The 18,192-nt window shown below is 40.9% G+C and overlaps 1 protein-coding gene across 11 annotated transcripts in view; it reads right to left on the reverse strand.

Moving 5' to 3' along the window:
* ARHGAP15 (Rho GTPase activating protein 15) overlaps positions 1-18,192 on the reverse strand; it is a 370,171-nt gene that overhangs the window by 303,428 nt on the left and 48,551 nt on the right. For all 11 annotated transcript variants that reach the window (XM_083410920.1, XM_083410912.1, XM_083410910.1 and 8 more), the window contains 2 exons: positions 17,970-18,057; positions 10,931-11,020 (listed from right to left, as the gene is read on the reverse strand). In XM_083410920.1, coding sequence (XP_083267046.1) covers positions 10,931-11,020; positions 17,970-18,057 — 178 coding nt within the window. The remainder of the gene's footprint in view (positions 1-10,930; positions 11,021-17,969; positions 18,058-18,192) is intronic.

An 18,192-nucleotide genomic window follows, 5' to 3' on the forward strand; every position in this document is an offset into this window, starting at 1 on the left:
ATGGGCAACTGCCAGGGGTATGTCCAGCAGGTCTGTTGGTGCTTTAGTTAGCAGGCCTGTTCCTCACTGGACATATTCACTGAATGTGTGCAGGGATTACTGGAACAGCCCTCCACCTGTCACTGTCTCTGCCTCTGGTTGTCACTGACCTCCCTGCTTCCCACCCTACCAATCCCAATGAGCACCAGCCACCATTGTCTGTCTGCTTAGGTTTCCAAAGTTACCCTTGGCTTTTTTAAAAAATGGGGAAAGTCATGCATATGACTGACTGCATGCCATGTGCTGGTTTGAGCTTGAGCTATGATCCAGTTTCAGAATTTTCCTCTACCATTAACTCATTCAACCTATCGACAATATAGCTTAATTTACGGGGTTGCTATAAGGACTACTGTATCAAGCTATTTGAACAATTAACTTACCATCTTATATAGATTTACTCAGAAGGCTGCTCTGGTTCACCAGAAATGGCTTAGTCATGCTGGCCACATGACCCAGAAGCTGTACTCCGGCTCCCTCAGCCAGTAAAGCGAGATGAGCGCCGCAACCCCAGAGTCGGCCATGACTGGACCTAATGGTCAGGGGTCCCTTTACCTTAAGACCCACAAAGCTCGATGGGACTTATTCCTAAATATGTGAATATAGGATTGCAACCTTAAAGTGGTATATGCAACATATAATTATTGTGCCAGACTCATGTGGCACCTCAAAAGGAATACAAAATGTACTTCTGAGTAACTTCCAGCTTCCTCCTTTAGTGGATTCTCTCTCTGGTGAGTGAGAAAAACAGGTAACTAACTGTTTCTTAGTGCAGGACGGCATAACATGAGTTAAATACCAGATAAATGGAACCTGCATCACTTTGGCAGTACTCTAGAACTCAGTAGCTATTACTTTAGGCAATAGAGAAAGCCTATTATGTAAAGGTATCCCAAGAGATATTCTTTTGCAGCAAGCAGGTTCTAGCTACAATATCTTGAGTTACTTATCCTAATGGCACCCATTATCACATCAGAAACACTGCCACCATGGATCACCCCAGGTGTGCAGGAACCTGGGGCTTTAACATATACACATGCTTTCTGAAGCATCTGTAGGATACAACCTGTACAGAGCTTGTTATAGTCACCACATTTCTTTGAAGCTTTAAGGAAATGTGAATTTCACAGGAATGATTTTTCCTCAGCATGATTTTTTCCTGTGTAAAAAGACCCCACTCACAGTAGAAAACTATGAATGCTTTCCACAATCTGGCAAACATTTCTGCACAAGCATGAGGTGCTGCCTTTCTAAAAGAGGACAGCCAACGCTCTCTTCAAGCAGCCAACACCAAAATATCTGCCTCACTCGCTAAAGAGAAACAGAAAAATTGAGTAAAGTGGCTTAGCCAAGTCCCCCCCCCCCCCCGCACTCCCTCCCAGGATATGTAGTGGTTGAACAGCAAAATGCCAGAACCAAGCATGTAAACAAGTCAGATTTGATTATCTATGAGTGAGTTCCTGTAGAATTCATTTTGTTTTGCTCCTTGATTTGCATGACTGATAAATTAAGGAATTGTGCCATGTTTTGGTATGTGAAAGTGCAAATATGTATATGATTCCTTCATCTCTATGGAACTGGCATACAGTTATAAAACAACACCTCTTCTTAAAGGGCATTTCTGCTTAAGTGTTGTCAGTTAGTGGTATGGCTTATTGGAATGCCCACAGCTTCTTCCCATGGCACATCCAACCAACATGTCACCCCTTTCAAGTTCCTCTTGTTTCTCTTTAAAATTAAAATAGACAATTCATCAGGGATGGGGATTCTATCTGATTTGTTTACTTCAAAAGCTCTTGTTTGAATTGATATTTTAAATGTAATTTCGGGAATGTTTAAAAGTAAAAAATATCTGGTACACTGCAATTTGTATTTAGACACCTTGGACACTCTGGATTATGTGATTCATATGAGGCAAGCTGCCCTAGATTCTCAACAGGGCTGACTCACGAGTAAGAATTCTACAGATCACAATCCTAGCCTTTTCACATGCTGAACTGTAAACATGTGAATATTAACGTTTTAAACACGGAAGCTCTAAGTTAGTTCAGAGCTTTGTTATCTTGAATTTTGTGTGTGGGTTGCTATCTATCAGCCTGAATTTTATATGTGAAAAATAGATTAGTGATCAGTTGGTCTGCAGAACTGTATAAAGTGTACATCTAAGTAAGCATAACACCGTTTATAAACAAAAGAAAGTGATTGTTGCACGTCACACTAGTCAGACAAGCCAAGAGACACATTTAATCTGCAGTTTGACTTATAACACTGATCCAGAAATTCATGGAGGCCTTGTGTGAATGGACCCCTTTTCCCTCCATTGGATAGAGCTCCTCCATACATAAATCCCCTTGGCCACTCAGCACTGCCTTCACTCTTACCGTAAACAGAGAATCCCTTGCAGGTTAAAGAGGCTGCAAAGAACCGTTGGATCAGACAACAGAGTTTTAATGATACGACATGCAGGACAGTACTGTATTTGTAACCCAAATTGCATTGCCACTAAAATAAGTTTTACTAATTACATCTGAAGCCGCATTTGATATTTATTTCACTTTCCATAGCCGCAGGTTATTCTAAAATATAACAACTACTACACCACTTTACAAAACCTCAACAATAGTCACCCTCTCTATTAAATCAGACATTACCTCATTAAACAACCAGCTTGAGAAGGTGTTAATGTTACTAACTATTTCAAACAGGGCAAGTTGGCAGCTGCTTATTCCCTTATACATTTCAAAAACAGCTTCAAACTCCAGCTGCAAATGACTAATGTTTGTTGCACCTGTAAAAATTCCTTTTGATAATAAAAATAGCACCAACTCCGTGAAGGATTTAATCCCTCTTGGATGACAAAGGATTGTAGAATAAAGAGCTATTTTTATAAGTCTTGACTGTGCATGCTGTTTTCAAATGTTCAAAAATTCTAGGTTGTATTTATTCAATCCAACATCTGTGTACTTTAATCAAATATCAAGAGTGTGTGTCTTGTGCAAGCTGTGACACACCAAGCTGAGTACAGCCACACACAGTTGCCTTATCAGGGACTTGATGAGCCTCCTATCGCTGCCTAAGGTGGGACTGTGTGTAATGCAAGGCTGTTGGGCTGCTCTGTCTTGGTGGGTTACAAGCTGTGCATGCCTGCTATATGTACTATTTTATTTTTATAGTTACACTAAAATATCACTAGAGAAGCCCCTTGGAAAATATCACAGTTTTGCACCTCAATCTTAACAGCATTTAAAACGTAAGAATCCTGTTAAGTTTTCGGTAATAATGTCCTTCCAAAGCCAGTTTCCTACAGATCGTAACCTCAAAGCTGCAAAACTAAACTGCCAGGGAAAATAAGTGATGACATGGCTGCTGACCGCCAGATGGCAGCAATGTGTTTTATGAATAATGCAGGATGGTAGTGCCATTCAACTTCATTATACATTAAAATTGCAAATTAATAATTACTTTTCAAATGTGAGGAATGTGGCGTGGTTTGTTTTGTTTTTTTAAGAAAAAGAGGAGACGCAAGATTCTTAAAGTGGCATGGCTGGGTACCTGACATCTTTCTTTTATACTATGGAAGGGAATAAAATGTTGATTTTATCCTGCGACCCATTTAGTTGCTTGGGCCTTGCTGCTCTTTTGTGCTTCTGCCCTGACAGAATTACTACTTCATGTGTACATTAAACATTGTTAGGCTTAATTTTAGCAACGCAGAAATGCCTCAAGCTCAAAAGAAATATTTTCCTTTCTGATGGACAAATAACATCTGCAGCTATGAAAGCTGCAGTGTAGCTGTCAAAGAAAAAGACAAGTCACATAATTTCTTACATGCAAATTCTCACACAAACACACTCGTACACAACTAGTTACCTTCAAGTTACTAAATATATTTATACACCCAAACCCACCCACATACCCTAGGTTTATATATGTCTAGCACCAGTGGATAAAAGGGGAGTTTTTCTATAGTCTATATCAATTTATACAATGGGAATAGGACAGGGATGTGAAACCTGTGGCTCTGCAGATGTTGTTGGTATCCAAACAGCATGAGCCTCAGCTGGAACAAACAATTATCAGGGATGAGGGAAGCTGTCATCAAACAGCTTCTGGAGTGCCAGAAATTCCCTGTCCCTGTAGGGTCTTTTGGGCTGTGGCATCCTCTTTGTGGAACACTCTCCTACAAGAAGTCCACAGGGCTGGTTGGTTCAAGGCTGACCATCTGGAAGTAACTTTGCTTTTGTCAGGCTGTGGGATTGAAGTGAGCCTATAGGTAAACACTGACTTTTTGTCTTGATATTCTTTTCAAATCACCTAGTTACTTATAAAATGAGGTAATCTACTCACTGGCACCCACAGGTAGCTGCAGTGTGTGTGTGTGTGTGTGTGTGCGCGCGTGTGTGTGTGAGAGTGTGTGTAAAAAAAATCACTGAGTTTGTGCCGCAGGCAGATTTGAAATGAAAATGTTTTCCTCTGAGCTCAGCTGTGAACTGTGTTTACAGAGTGGGTCAAAAGAAATTGTGAGGATCTCCAAAAGTGATGCCCAGTCCTTCAGTCCTTCATGTGTAGAAGAAATAATTGTTTCCCAGATCTCAATGTCTTATTCCATCATTGCCCTTTCCACTTTTTTCAATGAGGAATGTTAATCCTGTCATGAAAATGTGGCTTAGATATTTTACTTTAATATTCTACGATTCTTGTGCATGCAAATCAAGGTTCTAATCAGGGCTGGCCCACCCATGAGACAAGGTGAGGTAACTGCCTCAGGCGGCAGGATCCATGGGAGCAGCAGATCCCAATGTATATCTTTCTTTCTCCCTTGTGCCTTATGTAGATCTTCACTCACCCCTTCTTCCCTGGTAGGGAGGGGGTACCATTTTGTGGTTCGCCTCAGGCACCAAAATGTCTTGGACCAGCCCTGGTTCTAAGTGTGTTCTACTGCTGTGTTCACTGTCACTGTCAATAGGAAAAGTTTTGAAAAGTTCTGGAAAATGTCACTGCCACTAACCACAGATGGGTTGAGGTTCTTAAGCACAGTAAACATCATTTGCCTTTGCTATATTTATATATATATATATTCCCCAGCCCCATTACCATAAATTTCTCAAAACTGATGAATTGCTTCAGCCGTTTGTATGCCTTTTATCCTACCCTAACTAAAGCTGTCAGATAGTTTTCTATTTGCGTCACCCTGATGGACAGGCAGATGGCATGAACGGATTCATTAGCTTTTACATGTACTAAATAAGTCAAAAGCATTTTGGACCCAAATGTCCTCTTTTTCAGGTGCAAAGCAAATGAAAATATGCCTTGAGCAAGGCCAGTGACATGTCCACTAACATCTGGGGAGATATCTGAGAAACTTTGTTTCTGGCCATTTCCCATTTGCAACTTAAAATTGGTTAAATGGGCAGAAGTGGTTGAGGCAGTTTCCTACCTTGAGATAATAGAAATGGTGCATAGAGAAAGCAAACAAAAAATTAAGCCTGGTGCATAAGAGAAAGCAAACAACAAACCTGTGCATGCCGGCTCATTTTAGCACCCCCCAGAAACATGTAAGTATGAGTAACTAATTGCTGACCCCAAGCAATATTCAGCTTGCAAGGAATGTCCATTGCAACACTCCATGCCCCTGGTAGCAATTGGCACTGATGTAGGTAGCATTCCATGTGATTAGGCTGATTCAGATAGTAAGATCAATGCAAATGATATTCCCTGCTACATAACGTGCTGTGATTCAGAAGCATTTTTCAGAAGTCTCTAGTTAGAGTAACTGACATTGGAATCATCTCGGGCTTTCTAATCCCACAGGACATGGACAACACTCATTTTATGCACCACACTACAATCACTTCATTGTTTGGTATTAGGATTCATACATGCTACCACTTTTTCTGATTCAGCAAGAACCAATTCTAATCTTTGTTATGCTTTGAGATGCTATGCTTTGAGATCATCTGGTCTGTCCAGGCTAACGAGCATCAGCAACCCACTCTAAATGGTGCTACAGAGCAACTAAGATCAGACAAGTAAGATCCTTTTGCCTGAGAATTATCCCAGTGGTGTAAAGGGTAAGGCAAGGTGCTTGGGCCCTGTTGTCAGATTCCATGGTCTGAGTCCTCTTGGGCCTTATAAGCCACCTAGAAGGAGGCAATGGACTCATCCTTTCTCCACTGCAATAACTGATGGGAAATGGTTATAATGCAAAATTTAAAATAACTTTTCTGCTAAAGCTCTCAGCATCTGTTGTTTGATATCAGCTGGGCTGCACATAAAGATGCAATACTCAGCCACTTTAAAGCAGTTCATGTGTCATTAGAGAACATTCAATTGACTGATCGGTTTGAATATTCTCTGGGGCATATCTCTTTGCTACTATACCATGCATTCTATTCTAAATACATTCCCTCTCACCTCCTAAAAGCAATATTACTATCCCTCCAAACCATGTGGAAGAACCTACTCAGGCAATGGAGTCCACTGCCCCAAGGGTTTTTACATTGTTATATAGGCAGCTTAATAAATGTGCCTTAAATTCCAAGTCTCAGCCGTTGCAGCACATTTCATACAGATTTCACCCTCTCGCTTGAAATTGCTTCCTTCTCTCTTAATAGGAATACAATTCAACATCTAGGTAACAGAACTGCATAACAGCCCCTGGTCTTGTATACTTTTCACTCTAGTATTCCACTTTGCCATAATAAATAGCAGTAAATCATACATAAACTTCATACAAGAGTTTCAAGATGGCCAATGACCCTGGCATTCCTCTTTAACAGACCCTGGCATTCCTCTTTAAGATTTTGTTCAATACTTCTCTTTAAGGAGAACCTTTAAAAGTGTGCTGTAGTGGACTTGTCCAAATCAATAATCCTTGGTTCTGATATATAGCCTAATAGAGCCAGCTAACACGTGCAAGTCTGACTCACTATCTATATACTCTGTGACAGTATATAAGGCAGTTTCCTATGTTTCTATGAAGAATCTGGAATACTGTGTGTGGTTCTGACCAGCCAATCACAGCTGGAAAAGGTTCGGAAAAGCTAATCTTCAAAACAATGTACACATGGAATATAACCTAATATCTTCTCAAGTGAAACAAAATGTCCTGAATGGATTAATAAATAAAATAGGGAATTGCCTCAATGGTCACCAACACAACTCGTCAACACTACCAATTATTCACATACACATATGTATCCTAGTATATTGGATTAGACCTGTGAATGGAAGGGCACCTCTTGATCCAACCCTCTCGTTTGGATCCAATACAGCATATATCATAAATAGAATTTATGATACTAATTCCCAGGCAAAAGATTGTACATAAGGTATCGTCCTTGGGTAAGGAATGCCTTATATCATTGTTCTGTACACTGCAAATCACACTGTTGGTACTAAAGAAATGTTTAGTGTAGCAGTAACTTGTAGGCAGACATGATACCAGAGGTCAACCAGGTCAGGCACAGGCTGAAGGTCCCAGGGGCTCAGAAAGCCCCATACTGGCACTGCACTTGCAACCTGCCACACACCATCCTCCTGGCTGAGCTTCTAAAGTCAGTTCAGTGCTAGGAAGAAGGCACTATCCTGCCCAATACATCCATAACATGCACTATCTGGAACATAGGGATTATATAGATCTACAGGGATGCAGGTGGCACTGTGGTCTAAACCACAGAGCCTAGGGCTTGCCGATCAGAAGGTCGGCGGTTCGAATCCCTGCGACGGAGTGAGCTCCCGTTGTTCAGTCCCAGCTCCTGCCCACCTAGCAGTTAAAAAGCACGTCAAAGTGCAAGTAGATAAATACGTACCGCTCTGGCGGGAAGGTAAACGGCGTTTCCGTGCGCTGCTCTGGTTCACCAGAAGCGGCTTAGTTATGCTGGCCACATGACCTGGAAGCTGTCTGCGGACAAACACCGGCTCCCTTGGCCTATAGAGCGAGATGAGCGAGCAACCCCAGAGTCGTCTGTGACTGGACCTAATGGTCAGGGGTTCCTTTACCTTTACAGTACCTTTAGGGCTAAGACTATTAATAGGCCCTGCTCTGGTTGATGGGATGGCAGTGGGCATTGGTGTAACTATACCAAGGACCCCCTGAAATCTTGTGTTAGACCTGTTTGTAAGCAACACTTGGATATCTTCAAATGAATTGATGCCAAGGTGAAACATATTCAGCCCTTTTCTCCCACCCCCCATCCTATTAGAATGCTAAATTCAGAATATGCTGATTGACTTTCACGTTGCAGGAAACAAACAGCAAGACTGAAATAGGAGGAAAAGCTAAGCTGTTTCAGGAGAAAGTTGTGCCACAAGCATGAAACACTGAACCTTGAGATGATTTTTAGAAAACTAATCTAGTTACTAATGCTTCGGTAACCATATTAGCACTGACTGCAAAACACTCAGTTGTGTCATTACTTTCTTCAGCAGCAGCTCCCATCAAGCTGTACCTATCCAACGTAAAATTGGAGTTGATAAAGGAGAGAGGACGATAGGGCAATTGGAGACACAGTTTCAGTTGCTGACTGACAACACTGCCATCCCTTAACATGGTTTTATTTAGTTATTACAACCATCTCTCTGTAAATGACACTTAGGATTATTTAAGATTATGTTGTAATCCTTTTAATCCCCACTGCTTTAAATTTCAGGCTCAACACCAAAGAGCAAACTAGCACTTAGCGGAAATGTTTAAAGCATGTGATTTGAACATAAATCTTCTTTTATTCGCAACTCTTCTGATGAAGACCTAGTGTAACGTGTCAGTTTGCCAGGGAGACGGAGACGATACCCAGCTGCAAATTGCACCGTGTGCTCATAGGATCCTGTGAAGCTGCTTCAAACAACTTTCTGCTTTCATGTTCTCCTTTGTCAAGAAAATTAAGCATTCACAAGACAATAGGTCTTGATAAATGCTTCAAGGTGTGGCAGAGGACCACAATGGCATTGAATAATGATACAACAACAACAACAACGCAATGCCTGCCATCCCATGAACAGGCATGCATCCCATTTGCTTCTACCAGTGGAAAACTTGGTACAGAATGGCTGCTTATCATCTTGCCGGCAAGCAGAGGTTGCAGCCCAATGCAGTGCCATCTCTCTCCTCCGGATGTGCAGTTCCATTTTAGATTGTTTCCCTGCTGCCATGGAGGCTCACGGGTTCCCGCCTAAGTCATCCTTCAAATGAACCAATCCATAGCAGCCCTGGGACACTGTTCAGCCCAGACACTGAGGTCCGGTTCCGAGGGCCTTCTGACGGTTCCCTCATTGTGAGAAGTGAGGTTACAGGGAACCAGGCAGCGGGCCTTCTTGGTAGTGGCGTCTGCCCTGTGGAACGCCCTCAAGGAAATAAGCAACTATCTGACTTTTCAAAGACATCTGAAGGCAACCCTGTTTAGGGAAGTTTTTAATGTTTAATGCTGTATTGTGTTTTTAATACTCAGTTGGGAGCCGCCCAGAGTGGCTGGGGAAACCCAGCCAGATGGGCGGGGTATAAATAATAAATTGTTGTTGTTGTTGGGTGGGGGTGGGGCATGGCCATCTACTTAGCCCAGCTGACCACTCAGCACAGCATCCAGTTAGCTGGAAGTGTCACACAATGCTTGCAAGCTAGTTGTTTTTTTAGCAGCTGCTTACACATAAATCTAGCCAAATTATGAGGGAAGTATACGAGAAGGCGTCATGGAATCCTAAGTGGACTCACCCTCATGGGAGCAGCCCCTTGAACCTGGCCCTGACAGCTGAGGCAGCAATCTTCTGTGCATAGGATGATGCTGTAAGGCTAAAATCTACATCACTGTTACTCATAAGGAAGCACCTTTGTGATCAATGGAGAGTAATCAACTAAATAGTTGTGATAGCCCAATAGGATTTACTCTCCATCCACCCCCACCTTGCGCCATCTCCACATCTGCTCTGGAGGGTTGGGGGAATGCCAAGAACATATATAGTGGGTGTGAGAGAAAAGGAGAATGTTTCATTGCACATTGTGCTGGTAGAACATTTTGCTTCGCACTATGTTGACTACAACCCAACTTCTTTAGCATCAGCGTATAAGCATCACTTATCCTGCCAACCTAGCAGTTTGAAAGCACAAAGTGCAAGTAGATATATAGGTACCGCTCCAGCGGGAAGGTAAACGGCGTTTCCGTGCACTGCTCTGGTTCGCCAGAAGCGACTTAGTCATGCTGGCCACATGACCTGGAAGCTGTATGCCGGCTACCTCGGCCAATAAAGCGAGATGAGCACGCCACCCCAGAGTCGTCTGCAACTGGACCTAATGGTCAGGGGTCCCTTTACCTTTATAAGCATCACTATAAAACTTTCTTTACATTCATTAAAATTATCTGACTTTGGAATAAATGCATAGCTGATTGAGCTGGCTCTAAGAGATGCAGAGTTGTTGCTTTTTTACCTCCCCATCCCTGTGCCGTCTTTGCTCTGGAATGAACCTGTCATTAAAGCCCTAAGAAATAATAAAAATAAACAGGCAAATTCCACTCAGTTGGGAATATAGCTTATGTAAGCAGTGTGTGAAAGTTCTGTTTACAGGAGTTCACTAGGTCAAGGATCCCAGTCTTAAACCAAAAACAAATTACCTACCAACTTTTAAAAACAAATTGAACATGGCACATTAATCAGCAAATCAACAGGTTCTCAAGGGTTTTCAGCTGATTCAATCATCAAGACACTTCAGGCCAGAGGGGTGGGAAAATACAGGAAAGAGTGAATAAAATGTTACGTGTTCCAATTGCCTTAACAAAGTACAAGCATTGCCATTGCACACTCTATACTATGCATGGAAAGGAACTCTGGTTTGTTTAGTTTTTTGCTTTGTTTTTAATAATGAAATTGCGAAATAATGATACGGCAATAATAAACCATCTCCTACCTGGAAAACATTCTTTTTGCTAGACTTGTCTTTAGTCCATTCGATGTGAGCTCCACACAAGTCCACCCATTCAGGTTTATACCCTGCTTTCTGTTGACAAAAAAATGAGAATCAGTTATAGCAAACTTTATCAGATAAAATCAGAAAAGATTGGCTAGGGAAACTACTACCATCTGAATACCCCAGTACAAATTTCCATATACAGTATGAGCCTACTCCTAACATCAGAATTAGAAACACTTCCACTTCCTGAGGGATAGACTACTAGAAAAATGAATGTTGGTACCTTAAGAATTCAATTATCTATGCAAAGTTTGTTTCTAAAAACTTAGAGGTGGTGTATAGTACTTTAACCAGGCTGTGCCTACTCAGTGGGACAGCTCAGGTAAGGAACAGCCACTATTATGGGCAATTAGTTCATTGCCTCAGTACCATTTAAGCCAGGCACATCAAACTTCCAAGAGACTGCAATCTACTCCCGGTATAAAAAAAACTGGCAGTGATATACCCATTGTCATTGGAGGAAGAGGGTGTGTGTGGATTGCCCAAAATTGTTTTTTGGGGGGTTTTTTTGCGGAGGACTGCCCAGAGTTGTTGAGTTTTTGGAGGTAGGATTGCCCAAAGATATTCAGCTTTTCTTTGTTAACTTTCGGTAAACTTTATTTAATCCCATGATCAATAAGGGTCCTGCAATCTACCAGGATCAGCCGGAGATCTACTGGTAGATCACGATCTACTGGTTGGACATGCCTGATTTAGATAATGCCTTTCTGTAAGGCCCTGAACACTTAGGTATAGGTTAGTAGTGCTTTAAAATGAGTTATTGATTTCCCTAGCACCATGAGTTCCTTGTTTGCTGATGGTTTGTTGTTTGTTTTTATGTTAGAAAGGGCTGTAAGTTTCAGTTCCTGAGTGCCAACCCTTTTGAGGAAGCTGCTGTCCAGCAGAGGTGAACAGAAAGAGGCGATTTCCCCTCCAACCAGCATAGCAACCAAGCATCAGAAAGGCACAACCAGGAAGGTAGAATTTGTGGAAGGCGGTGCTCTGTTTTATTACATTTTGACACATATGTAAATAATATCATTTATATAAAATCTTATTTGTGTACTGCTGTTTGATGTTTAAAAGTTTTGTCTTTCCCCTCTGTTTAAGTCCTGTGCAGTGAGTTCCTTCAGAGACCCTTAATTAAAAACATTAAGCATCATGCTTTTTTAGAATAAAAAGAAAGGAAGTTACAGGGCTCCTAGGAATGTTGTTGTTGTTGTTTTTCAGATGCCTTAGTATTACATGAAATTAAAAATCTATTTTCAATTGAACAACTCTAATCTGGTTACTTCAAATCTTTCTTTACACCGATAACACAGAAAAAATAATTGGTGTTTTAAAGTTAATGGACAGCACATTCGTTACCACAATGAGGTAGGTGGATCACAGTTGTAACAACAGAAGGATAAACTTTGGATCTCCTTTGAAATCTGTCAACTTTGCTGGAATGCATAAGCAAATGCTCTCTCCTTTGAGCAAATGATTATTAAACAAGGATAGTGTATTTTGTGGGGTGGAAATATTTGTAACAGTCATCCCTGCCCTGCAAGGAGCTCTCTGAGAAATACACTACATTGTGATGCAGCACTTTTCCTGTATGGCATTGAGTCCCAAATTAGAGTAGAATGCCTTCAGAGATTGCTGAAGGAAGCCTATCCACTTGAAGTGGTGGCAAACTCTTTTTTCATGGGGGGCGGGGGGAACCAATCATTCCATGGTGAAACCATCACATGGTTCCACCAGAAGCTAAATTAAGTCCAGTGCTGCTCAGCCCACAAGCGATCACACCAATTTAGTTGTGTGAGCAGAAATTCACATTGAGGAAGGGCTATAGCTTGGTAGCAGAGCTCATGTTTTGGAAGAATGTCTCCGTTTCAGTCCTTACCATCTCCAGGAAGGACTGGGAAAGACTGATCTAGCTCTGTGTAAGTTGGCAAAGGAAACTGCATGCAGAAGCAGCTCAGATGTGCAAAGTACCCTTTGGAAAATGAGATGTTGCTGTTTTGTATTGGAACTGACAGTTCGGCATCCTTCCTGCTATCATTCATGATTGAGCCTTTCCATTCCCACCCAACTGCAACAATTAACATATATGCCTCCACCTGTTACCCAGCTCCTTGAACCGACCAAGAAATCCAGAATGTCTTTGTGTCTCTTATGAATCCTTCTCGCTGTCCTTTCTTTACCATGATCACCTGAATGGACAGACTAAAACACCCTCACCTGCCCCAGAGCCTACCAGAATGTTATATTGAATGTATAAACTAAAGAGAGACATCTGGGCGGGGGGGCGTGTTTAATTTGTCAGTATCCAGTACTGAAAAGAACACACACATCCAAAGCATTTAAAACATCTTCGTCTTTCCTCTGCTTTATGAAATTCATAGGAATCCTACACACTTCCTCCAGTAGCGTGAGTAAAAGCTATCATGAGGACTCCCTCCAACACTCGAATGTCCTTGCTTTGGGTTCTTCAGTCAGACCAATTATGTTACATCAAAGCCATTGGAAGGGACTGTGCCTGTAAATTGCTACAAGTGCCTGTTACAATGAAATCTTATTCTCCATGCATATGGATTTGGAAGGCATCTTCACTCAGTAAATTAGTGTGCAGAAGGGCTAATAACCTGAGGTAAGATACCCTCTGTTCTGAATAAACTATCTGGCGGGAGAAAAATGCATACTGTATAGTGGACTAGAATTTTATGTCAAAACGGAAATGTGTTTAAAAAGACATTTCCCTTATAGAATGTTGCTGACAACTGAATCTGAAGGATACACAGTAGTAGAGTATTTTTATACCACAGTCAGAGCAATTGATGAAAAAAACTGAAGAATACACAATTGAAAGGAAGGCAAAATTCAAGGAGTCTGCAATACACATTTTAGAGGCACTGCCTGTCCGCAATGCACACCACTTTATTTTATACATCTATGATGTTTAGCAGAGTTGCACACGTGCAATGTCAAATGTAGACCCTATTCAATAGTTCTTCTTTCTCCCTGCCCTCAATTATAATTGTACAAGGGGAGAATAGGGATGAGTCCATTGGACCTGCCTCCTCCTGCATGTCCGTATCTCTCACTCACACACATATTGGGGGCTTAACTTCTCCAGCAGGGAGCCTTTTATACTTAGGTAGGTTCCCTGCATGATAAAGAAACCTCAAAGAGCAAGCTGCTAGGACCTGGCAGTGCAAATGGTATCACAAGCCAGGGCTTAAATGATTCTAGATAGTCCTAATGTACTCATGAGGTTCTGACAGACAACACACTTCAGCCAGATTACGGAGTTTCAATTTAATAATTGATTCAATGAGCAGTTTGTAATACTATGGCTCCATTTGGAAGCAACCTTGGTCTATATGTTGCTTTATCATACTTGGATATCTTCTGAAATATATAAGGACATTGTTATTTAAAAACTAGTAATGATTAACTCAGTCCAGTTTTGTTTCTTGCTATCTCCAAATGTAACTGCATATATGTAAGGGTATGAAGGTCTATTGGAATGCACTTTTATTCCTCCCTCTATATTGTTGAAATGGAACTGTTGCACTGAAACATTTTGCTTCATTTTTTTGGTTCATTTTTAAAAGAAACGATCAATTTATACCCAGTACTTAAAACATAAATGTATTAATTCATTAATTCCTGATTATTAAGAACATATCCATCTTTGTAATAAATTGCATAATTTTCATGCCCAAAATAAGATTGCCGTGTTATTAAATTCATACCACAATGAATGAATATTACGGTATTTAATTAATGGTTGAATTCTTCCGTTCTCTAAAGTAAACAATACTTGAAAGTAAAATCAGTAAACAAATAATTTTTAATGAAATCACATGTGTACATTTGCTTCCTTTGCTCCTATCAAAAATTACAGTAGGATGAATGGTTTGCTGCAAACATCACATTAGCTGCATCAGAAACAAATAAGCTTGCCTCCATAGACTCCTTCTGGTAAAGAACTTTTTTTCAGATTGTTAGGCATGGGGGGGGGGGAGTTCTGAGCAGCTGTACTTTAGCAATGGGATAATTTAGACATTAATGAAATAATATAATGAGTTCATTGTTTTGTGGCAAAGGCTGGATCCTATGATCTGACCATTTTTTATTATCTGTTGATTGAACAGTGCCTTCATTTCTATTCCCTTAGAAAATAATAATAACAATAATAAAACCACAACAGCCAAACTGGCCTATTTGCATGCCCAAGCACATTTGTGCATTGACTGGCCCTTTCCCAGGTTTATGTTCCATTTGCGGCTGCTTGTGGTGCATAAGAAGCCACTTCTCCAAATACCAAAAGTACCAGATTTAACGGGCTGTACCACAGGGAGGTGCTATTGGAAAGAAAGGTTTGCATCCTCAATCCATGTTTCCTCCTACATCTGGACTTTTGTTAAGCCCTAAACCTGTTCCTTGGCCTCTTGACAAACTTTTTTGAACCTGCCTTTCTGACCCATGCATTCATGGTGGTGGACAACAACTTCATTGTGAAGCCTGAAAAGGGTCTTCAACGTGACTGAGGAAGTTGATCAATTTGGCATCAGTTGCTGGGGTGGGGCTAGTTGCCTTTTGGGGATGATGATGCTCCTCTGGAGGATCTAGATTAAGACTTAGTGGACTTGGAACATTGCTACTTAAACCTGAAACTGGTAGATTCCCTTGAACTGTTGTTCTGAAAGGAATGATGTGCTGTGGCTTTCTTTTATTTTCACCAAGGAATTAAATCAGACTGTTTGAATAGCTTACTTCTTGAAAAGATGAGCCTGCCAGTCTCAGTTGAGACCCTGGGTCCACCTTCCACTGGCATCGCTAGTGTGCATCCCACCACAGCATTAGCGGCCAGTCCTAGCAGTCATCTGGAAGATACTAAATGAAGGGTTGGTCCTAAGAGCCACCAGCAGTTCCAAAAACTCCTTTGCAAAGACAGAGTCACTAAAAAATGCCTGTATGGGCCACAGATTCAGGTTCCTGGGGGCTAACTCAATCTGTCCTTAAGCTCCTGCCCGTTTTGCTTCTCTGTGGCTGATGATGATAAGACAACCACTGGAGTATCCACTAGAGGTACTTTAAATCAGGGTGAGGAATTAGATTTGGCCAACAGGCCAAATCCCTCATTCCCCCAACTCAACTGTGACAGGTGGCTAGAACTAATACCGATCACTGCAAAGGGTGGGGGGGGGGTGTAAACTCTGTTTGGAGGAACCAGTTCAGATTCAAATCACTTTCTTTGAATGGAACATTTCCCCACTTGGATTTAAACTGCTTCCTCTAAACAAAGCATTTTTCTCCATCATCTCCTAAAGACGTCTCCAATCTGCAAACAACTCCATCAGGACCAAAGTAGCTGCCAATCAGGGAACAAACACGCAGAAATAAAAGCAGACTTTTGAGGATCATTTTGCCCCTCCAGCCATACTCTGGCACTCAAAACACCAAAATAGATAAACTACACAGCCCACTTTTGGACTGCAAAAGGAGCACAATTAAGCAACTGGAATGCCATAATGCAGGACTTCTGTGGCCTGTGTATCAGCTTGATGATCACAAATTGTGATTGCTGTGCAATCCAAATAATCCAAGGATTTTAGGATCCAGGCAGCAATCTTGAATTCTGAGTACTGGAACTGCAAATTCATAATTAATATGGCAAGTGTTATTTAAGAATATAATGTGAATCTTATGAACAAACGTGTGACAGTATAACTTCAGGTTCCAGTCCATTTTCACTTAATACACATTTTGTTTGAAAATGGAAACATACTATGTTATCACTGCAGCATAAAAGCCTATCATATTACCAGCAAGAGATATACAACACATTTTCTCCTTCATTCCCATAATGAACCATTGAAGGAGAAGGACAAGCTTCCCTATAGCTCACAGTTCCAATGGTCAAACTAATAAAAAGCAAGGAAACAAGCAGGGGGCTCCATATCACCTAACATATCTAAATTTATTTATTGTTTCTGACTCCTGTCATATAGTGCACCTTTTTGGTCACCCATCAAACCAATACGGTATGGCAGGTTTGATCAAGCCTTGGGAAGCCATCACAATAGGGCTCTGTCAAACCTTTCCCTGTTCAGTCTATAGTGTCACTAATTTATGGATTTCTCTGTTTTTCCGGAGTCCAGAATAGAGGAGGCTCAATCTCAGCAGCAGCTAGCACTGAAGGGAAACATGCCGTGATTATTTGTACAACATATCTGTCACATATCTGAAGGCTACAATCGAAGGTCTCCCCTCGAGGAACTTTTTCTCCCCCAAAGTATACTGAATTCTACTTTGAGGTGCATTAACTATATTAGATAGAGTCATAAGGAATATTCAGGAAATGTTAGCCAGATGTAGAATATGTCACATTTATATGAAGATAAAAATCACTTTGCTAACTTACAGTGTTTTGCTCTTTGGTAACACCCTATATTAAGGTGCCATTTATAACTACTTTATTATTATTTATGATATGCAAGTCACTTTACAGCAAGCTCAATAGCAACTTAAATTCATGTATTAAAGATGCATACACAGGGTTTAATACAATTTACGTCTTATAATATCCTTTGTAACAGATTCTCATCGCCTCATCTGTTAAGCATTTATTACTAATGCATTTTATAACATACTTTATAATACATTATTTGAGGAAGTAGTTGCATTTAGAGATCATTTCATAAATAAGAATAAAGCATTTATAACTGGCACCTTAATTTAAAGTGTTACCTCCACATTACTGGAGAGCCACTCACCATCCGTCTCACTTTGCAATTATTTTCAAAAAGCACCTCTTAATAAAAGATATGCTGAGTTCTATTTCCCCTCCTCTCTCATCTGATTAAAAGTTTATTGAGTCATTTTCTTACATCAGATCTTAGAAGTCTAAGGCTTAATAGTTCTGTGCTCTTTTATGATGCCAAACTTTATGTTCAACAACATTTCTGAAAAAGAAAAAGGCGTAAGAAAGTGAGCTACTTACCAGATTGGCCGCGGCTGCCTGCTTGGATTCCTTGTAAAATTCTATTTTCTGACCGGTGAGAACAAGCCAAGAAGTCATCCAGTTTTTCCTTTAAAGAAATAACAACAGTTTTATTGAAAAAGGATCAATTAAGCAAACACAGATTACTTCGTACATAAAGACAGATTCACTTTTGCAGGCCAAGCACATGTGACACATCAGGGCTGGACTCCAGAAACCATTA

Source organism: Podarcis tiliguerta (assembly GCF_965153285.1).
Source record: "Podarcis tiliguerta genome assembly, chromosome: 1".
NCBI classification, from domain to species: Eukaryota; Metazoa; Chordata; class Lepidosauria; order Squamata; family Lacertidae; genus Podarcis; species Podarcis tiliguerta.